This window comes from Danio aesculapii, chromosome 12, assembly GCF_903798145.1.
Source record: "Danio aesculapii chromosome 12, fDanAes4.1, whole genome shotgun sequence".
Lineage (NCBI taxonomy): Eukaryota > Metazoa > Chordata > Actinopteri > Cypriniformes > Danionidae > Danio > Danio aesculapii.
The window spans coordinates 25,194,188-25,201,568 of NC_079446.1; the positions used below are offsets into that span (position 1 = coordinate 25,194,188).

At 37.3% G+C, this 7,381-nt stretch overlaps 1 protein-coding gene across 2 annotated transcripts; it reads left to right on the forward strand.

Annotated features, from left to right (window-relative positions):
- Positions 1-697: 697 nt before the first annotated feature.
- Positions 698-7,139, forward strand: foxj1b (forkhead box J1b). 2 transcript variants are annotated; one of them, XM_056469756.1, is made up of 3 exons: positions 698-913; positions 1,037-1,616; positions 6,230-7,139. In XM_056469756.1, the coding sequence occupies exons 2-3, from the start codon at positions 1,065-1,067 to the stop codon at positions 7,004-7,006; spliced, it is 1,329 nt and encodes a 442-aa protein (XP_056325731.1). In that variant the 5' UTR covers positions 698-913; positions 1,037-1,064; the 3' UTR covers positions 7,007-7,139. The 2 variants fall into 2 exon arrangements, with proteins under 2 accessions (XP_056325731.1, XP_056325730.1); XM_056469755.1 differs by having other exon boundaries at positions 698-1,616.
- The last annotated feature ends 242 nt before the right edge of the window (positions 7,140-7,381 follow it).

A 7,381-nucleotide genomic window follows, 5' to 3' on the forward strand; every position in this document is an offset into this window, starting at 1 on the left:
ATAGTGGAAAATTAAATGCTCTTTAAAGTGCACAAAGGTTTTTGGGGAACTTAAGAAGGATCTTAAGCATCACTGCAAATATTATTTTGGTAACTTCTTTTAAGAATGTAGAAAAGTTCAGAGGACAATTTATGTGTAGTTAGTTTATTTCTAAGGCAAAAATCATAATAGATAAACCGCAAATCTTCGTTATGAATGTGATGAATTTTAATCAAGACACCTTTGTTAATTCAAGAGGTTAAAACACAATATTTAATTATTTACCACTATAATCACTGTAATTGCAAGAAAATAAGCACCTGCCACATTTTCATCTGATAAAACGGGTTTTCAAGCTGCGGTCCATTTTGGGACCCCTTGAGGACCGCAATTAAAGCATTGATGAGCTTCATTGAAAAGTTTGTAGAAAAAATAGCATTGCAACAAATGTAAAATATTTATTTTAAAAGAATATATAATGTATTTAATAAAAAACTATTAATAAGTAATCATTGTACAAAAGGTCCGTGGCATGTAAAAGGCTGAAAGCCCCAGAATGCGCTCCTCGCGCACGGACAATGACATGACTACTCTGGAGCTCTCAGCCAATCAGAGAGCGTCAACATTTAAAGGGCTATTAAGAAACGGGCAAAACGGCGGAGTGCGAAGCCCACATCTCATTTCTCTCCTGTTGTTCACTGCTTACGAGTTACGACACAATAACTGCTTCCACGGGACTTTGTTGAAGACGGGATTGGAATGCTACTTTTATCAGCAGACACCAGGACATGTGTGATTGTGTGGATGCGCTCCGTTATCCGCTGCACTTGTTGCTCTGAGGAGAACAGGCTGAATCTAACAGACTGAAGAGACATAGGCTATACCGCTACCACTAACGTAAAACCGAGTTATTCGGCGTGTTTTCATTTCGCAGGTAGGCGTTTCGTTTAGGGGATCAACTCTGTGGTGGATTATACGCCTATATTAAAACAGTTCATTACTTTATTTATTAGCCGTTATTTTCGAATATTCAAGCGTGTCTGTCTGTCTTTCGCAGATCTGCTTCTTTTAAACTCGCGCTCAAGATGCCGGTGTTGATGAGTCCTGAAATAGCGAATAAATTCAAAGAGAAATGGATGATGCTTCATCCGGAGGATCAGGACAATGTCAGCGGCTCTGTGCACTTTGACGACAGTCTCACTAGTCTGCACTGGCTGCAGAACTTCTCCATCCTCAGTGCCAACCCCGAGAGGACTCCCAACTCCGGCTGCCACCCGCAACACCTATTTTACTACAAAAACCAGCTGGGGGGTTCTGACTCGCCCTCCAGTCCACCTGCTGGAGATACCGCCGCCACAGGGATGCCACAGACACCTGGGAATCACACAACGTCCTGCAGCAGTTTGGCCAATCCATACGCGCTCCAGCAAGCCGGACACTACATAACGGCGCAAACAAACCCAGCTGAGGAGATAGACTATAAAACAAACCGACACGTGAAGCCACCCTATTCATATGCCACTCTGATTTGCATGGCAATGCAAGCCAGTAACAAGACCAAAATCACCTTGTCAGCCATATACAGCTGGATCACCGAGAATTTCTGCTACTACAGATACGCGGAGCCGAGCTGGCAGGTAAATTCAGTTTATTTTTTCTCTGATGATCACTTAAAGGAATTCTTTCTTTATCTATTAATTGTCATGTGTACCATATTCCAGAGATTTTTTTTTACATATGCAACAGGTGCATATCGACCTGACCTCTTTTTAACGACTCTTTAACGGTTCCATTAACGACCCTTATTACTTTGGAAATAAATACATGAAGACAATTCTCTTTGAATTCTAAATTATAAGATCATTCTGAATTTAATAGACCAGATGAGCTGTCAAACAGACCTACATTTTAAAATATAAACGTGTTTACCAATAAAATCTTTTGGAAATATATATAATTTCTGTTCAGTTGCGTTACTCGGTACTCGGTAATCCTATAACCGTTAGAATCAAATAATGAAATTTCAAGGTCTTTGAATCATGAGGAGAACCGATTCAAAAGAGTCATTCATTTAGGAATCTATCATTAATTATCGAATCTTTTCGGATGTTGCAGCTTTGTTGATGTGTGTTTCCAATTCATTTGGCTATATATATATATATATATATATATATATATATATATATATATATATATATATATATATATATATATATATATATATATATATATAATTGGACAATGTATATTCACTAAAAAGGAATAGATTCATAAGAGTTATTCGTTTGGTAGTGAGACTTCTTATATCACGCAGTTTATTTCTACATCACTATAATGAATCGATTTATAAGAGTGAATCGTTTGGTGATCGGACTGCCTTTGTCACAGTTCATTTCTACTTCATCATAAAGAATTGATTCATGCAAGTTAATCGTTTGGAAATTGGACTGCTTTTGTAAAGCTGAAAAAATGTTTTCAATCACTGGTAAAAGCTGACTCATGAGTATTAGGACTACTTTTGTCATGCTGTATTTTTCTAATTCATTAAAAAAGAATCGATTCAAAAGACTCAACTCTTTAGTACTCTGGTCAAGCCGTATATTTCTAATTTACTAAAAAGAATAATTTCATAGCCTTCGAGTGAAACAACTGTTAAACAGACTACTCTTGTCATGCTGTATATTTCTAATTCTTTAAAAAGTATTGATCCAAAAGAATCATATACTTAATATTTCTAATTCACGCAAAAAGAAAAATTGATTTATGAGTCATTAGTTCTGGAATCAGATTACAGTTGTAGCACTATATATTTCCAATCCTCAATAAAAAGAAATAATTTTTAAAAGTCTCTTGCTTTGGTAAACAGGCTACTCCTGTCATGCTTTATATTATACCTAAAAGAATCGACTCATGAGAATCATTAGTTCTGGAATCAGAGTACACTTACAGATTAGTTTAGCATTTTTCTGATATTCACTAAAAATGATAAATTATAAGAATCATTTGCTTTAGTAATCAGACTAAACTTGTTGCATAATTCAGATTCTCTAAAACTCATAATAGTCATTTAGTTAGGAATCAAAATAACTGTGGTCTGTCAATACAGCACTACCAAAACATTGAGCCATAGACCAAATAACTGGTGTCAGACCTGTGCACTCATGTGAGATGTGTTAATATACTTAATGTTAAGGCAGGGTGACTGATGATGGAAGCTGAGACCACTATACCCAAGAGCACTGGTTTCCTGAGGCCTTCTGCCATAATGAGGGATCCTTAAGGGAGCCGCTGATCATGTGAAACTAGAAGTGCTGCATTACTAGAGAGCTTTATTCACCGCATTTATTCTCCTGTACACACAACATTCCCCTCCCCCATTTGTCTCTGTCACTCACACACACACACACACACACACACACACACACACACACACACACACACACACACACACACACACACACACACACACACTGAGCCAGTGAAACAGGACACCTCTACCTGTTGCACAATGGGATTTAGCCTTTATGCATGTTGTCTTTTTCTGTCATGAGAAGTTATTGTATTCATGATAAATTATAATGTAGGCTCATAATTCAGTTAAATTAGTATCACAGTTACATATTTTACAGTATAAAAATAATGAAATATTGTAAATTAACAAAGTACTGCAAAATACTCACTTGAAGCAAAATAAAGTAATCACTGAAAGGTTATATAAAGAATGAGAATCAGAATTTGCTTTATGTTTATATATACACTGTTAACGATTTTTGTAAATTACACAGTATTTAACTGTAATATGAACTGTATTTTACTGTAGGACAGTTATGCAGTATGTTACTGTATTTAAAAGTTGCATTGTGAAAATTACACAAAATTACCATATAGTTTGGGCGACGCAGTGGCGCAGTAGTGCTGTCGCATCACAGCAAGAAGGTCGCTGGTTCGAGCCTCGGCTGGGTCAGTTGGTGTTTCTGTGTGGAGCTTGCATGTTCCCCCTGCGTTCGCGTGGGTTTCCTCCATGTGCTCTGGTTTCCCCCACAGTCCAAAGAAATGTGGTACAGGTGAATTGGGTAGGCTAAATTGTCCGTAGTGTGAGTGAGTGTGTCTGGATGTTTCCCAGAGATGGGTTGCGACTGGAAGGGCATCCGCTGCATAAAACATAATAAAAAACATAGTAAATACAGTATTTTTGCTGTGAATGGGCTATATGCACAGCTAGTGTTTTTCAGCCAATGGTAAACATCCGGTGAAAGGTTTCTGTGACTATTTTAAATTTTATAAGGTTCCAGCATCGACATCATAAAGTAATTAAAATACAATCAGTTAAGTGAAGTTTATTTATAAACTAATTTCGAGAGGATCACGTGCTTATGATTGCTTGCAACCGGTCCCGCATTATTCAATTTATGATTCACCAATCAGACGATTGCTAAACCACTATGAATAAACTAAGTTCCATTTAATAGCCATCTTCGTTTTGAACAATCCCCCTTCCACCACTACTCCTCCTCCTTTCCTAGATGGGTGGCATGGTGGCCCAGTGGCTAGCAGTGTTGCCTCACAGCAAAAACGTTACTGGTTCTACTTCTTACCAAGCCAGCCGACCATTCTGTGCAGAATTTATACGTTCTCCCCGTGCTCACATGGGTTTCCCCAGAGTTCCCCAGTTTCCTCCCACCTTCCAAAAACATGCAACTTAAGTTAAATGACTAATCCAAATCGGCACCATAGACATGCTTTTAGAAAGTAGTTTTGTCTTAATCACTATCTGTTCGTTAGCCATTACAGCAGGGGAGTTCTCGAGATCCACCTGAGCTCAAACTCCCCTCGCGCCTTGCAAACGGGAGGGAGCCCCGGGCTTGAGGATCTTATGAGGCACAGCATGCCAAACAAGCTTTATAATCAATCATCAGCTAAGTGTAAACACTTGAAGTAAACTTAAGCATTTATTTAGTTCTCAAGCAAAAATCCAGATGAAAGACAGTGTAAACTCTAGCGTCAGTAGCAGTAGGCTAGCACATAAACTTTATTGAAAATACTTGGGGTAAAATAAATTGTCATATTTTAAAGACATGGTGCAGAAAAATGAAAATTATGAAAATTTGAAAAAAATGAAATTTAACGCAGTGCTTCTTGACCCACTTCATTTCGTATATCCATCAGGCAGTAAAATCACTCATTTTTAAAGAAAACAGATCTTAAACATGGCGATTTTGTAATGTAAAGACAGTTCAAAGTAAAAGTCTGTGTGCATATACCCCATTGATTAACAGTTAACAGTAAAATACTGGTGAACTGCTGCCAGTAAGTTGCTGTAGAATATACAGGAAAATGTTGACAGTGTGCACATATATATATATATATATATATATATATATATATATATATATATATATATATATATATATATATATATAAGCCCCCCTGTTTTTTTTCCCCAATTTCTGTTTAACGGAAAGAAAATTTGTTCAACACATTTCTAAACATAATAGTTTTAATAATTCATCTCTAATAACTGATTTATTTTATCTTTGCCATGATGACAGTAAATAATATTTGACTAGATATTTTTAAAAACACTTCTATACAGCTTAAAGTGACATTTAAAGGCTTAATTAGGTTAACTAGGCAAGTTAGGGTAATTAGGCAAGTTATTGTAAAATGATGGTTTGTTCTGTAGACTATCGGAAAAAAATATAGCTCTTTATAAATATAAATATTTATATTTATATACATTTTTTTATTGTAAACTATTGTAACCCCCCCCCCCCCCCCCCCCCCCCCCCCCCCCCCCAAAAAAAAAAAAAAAACAATTAGAAAAAAGAAGAAAAAATATTATATAATTGTACCTTAAATAAAAAGAATTAGTGTTCATTGAAATTCGAATATGATATTAAATCGGTAATAGAGTTGAATATGTTTGGACCAGCAGAAGCATACATATTCATGATTCTTTTGATTGTTAGACAAAAAATTGTTAGACAAATAAGTTTGGACTCTCTCCCTGTTAATTATAATAATTTAATATATTATTAATGAAATAAATTAAAAATCAGAGCCTCGCGAACATGATCTTCTAGCTCCACAATATTTAATGTGGACTTACCATACTTGAAGTTAACAAAAATGTTTGGATTTTGTGTAAACCACACAAGATACTGTTACATGTTTGTATTGAGATTGTATTGTGACACCATATCCCCTATAAATAATAAATGTTTCTCCTAATTTTTCTTGGGTTTTTCAGAACTCAATCCGCCACAACTTGTCCCTGAACAAGTGCTTCATGAAAGTGCCCAGGCAGAAAGACGAGCCAGGAAAAGGAGGCTTTTGGCAAATCGACCCTCAGTACGCTGACATGTTTGTGAATGGCGTTTTCAAGCGACGGCGAATGCCTGCCACAAACTTCAATACCCAGAGACAAAGCAAAATGCTTTCCTCCCCGAGCTCCTCGTACACCTCCCAGTGCAACCAACAAATAGGCATGGGCCACTTCCAAGGAAACAAACGCAAGCAAGTTTTCCCCAAACGTGGAAACAAGCTAGCCCATATCTCCAAGAGCCCCCTGTTAACCACTGACATCAAAACCTCAGACGTCCTGAGAGGAGACTTTGACCTGGCGTCGGTTTTCGATGACGTCCTAAGTGGGAACGACAGCACGTTTGAGGATTTGGATATCAACACAGCGCTGAGCTCGCTGGGATGCGAAATGGAGCCGTCTTCCCAAATCCACAACGAGTCTGGTTATAGCAATGAGGACGAGCAGGCTTGTGCTTACCTCGAGGCCAACGGCATCATGGGATGCAACATGGAGGACTTCCACCAGCAGCACCACCACCAGCAAGCACAGGTTCACCCGCAATATTACGAGGGAATGTTCTCGGATCAGCAGAATCAACAACATCCTTGGGAGATTAAAGAGGAAGCCCAGCCTGTCCCTCTTTCGTTGGATCACGGCTATGCATTTTGTGAGGGATTCTTCTCAGAGATGCAACTTTGGGAAAGAGGAGAGTCGTATATGTGAACGCGGGACATATACGCACGCTTTGTCTTTGCTGGTCTGAAGACCCGTTGACTCTTGTTTTGCTACATTAGCATAATGAATTACAGAAGTGACGTGTAATTATTATTCTTTGTACTTCTTTTTGCATTTTTTATCAATTGGTTTATAATCACTATTGATCTTTTGAATTTATTGTCATTTTTCTTAAGATGAATACAATTTGTTGACGAATGTAGTTGTGTAGGATAGTGGCCTTTTGTTCCTGTATTGATTAATCGATCTAATATATTAATTTTAGTTTACTTTATATTCTAGGCGATGCTTTATATACATACGTCTAACATTAAAAAAGAAATATAAAATGACATTTTTGAGGGAAAAGGGATGCAACAAGCC

Coding starts and splice junctions, on each gene's coding strand:
- foxj1b (XM_056469755.1), top strand. CDS start 1,065: ATGCCGGTGTTGATGAGTCCTGAAATAGCGAATAAATTCAAAGAGAAA. Junction 1,617..6,229: donor ACGCGGAGCCGAGCTGGCAG/GTAAATTCAGTT, acceptor TGGGTTTTTCAG/AACTCAATCCGCCACAACTT.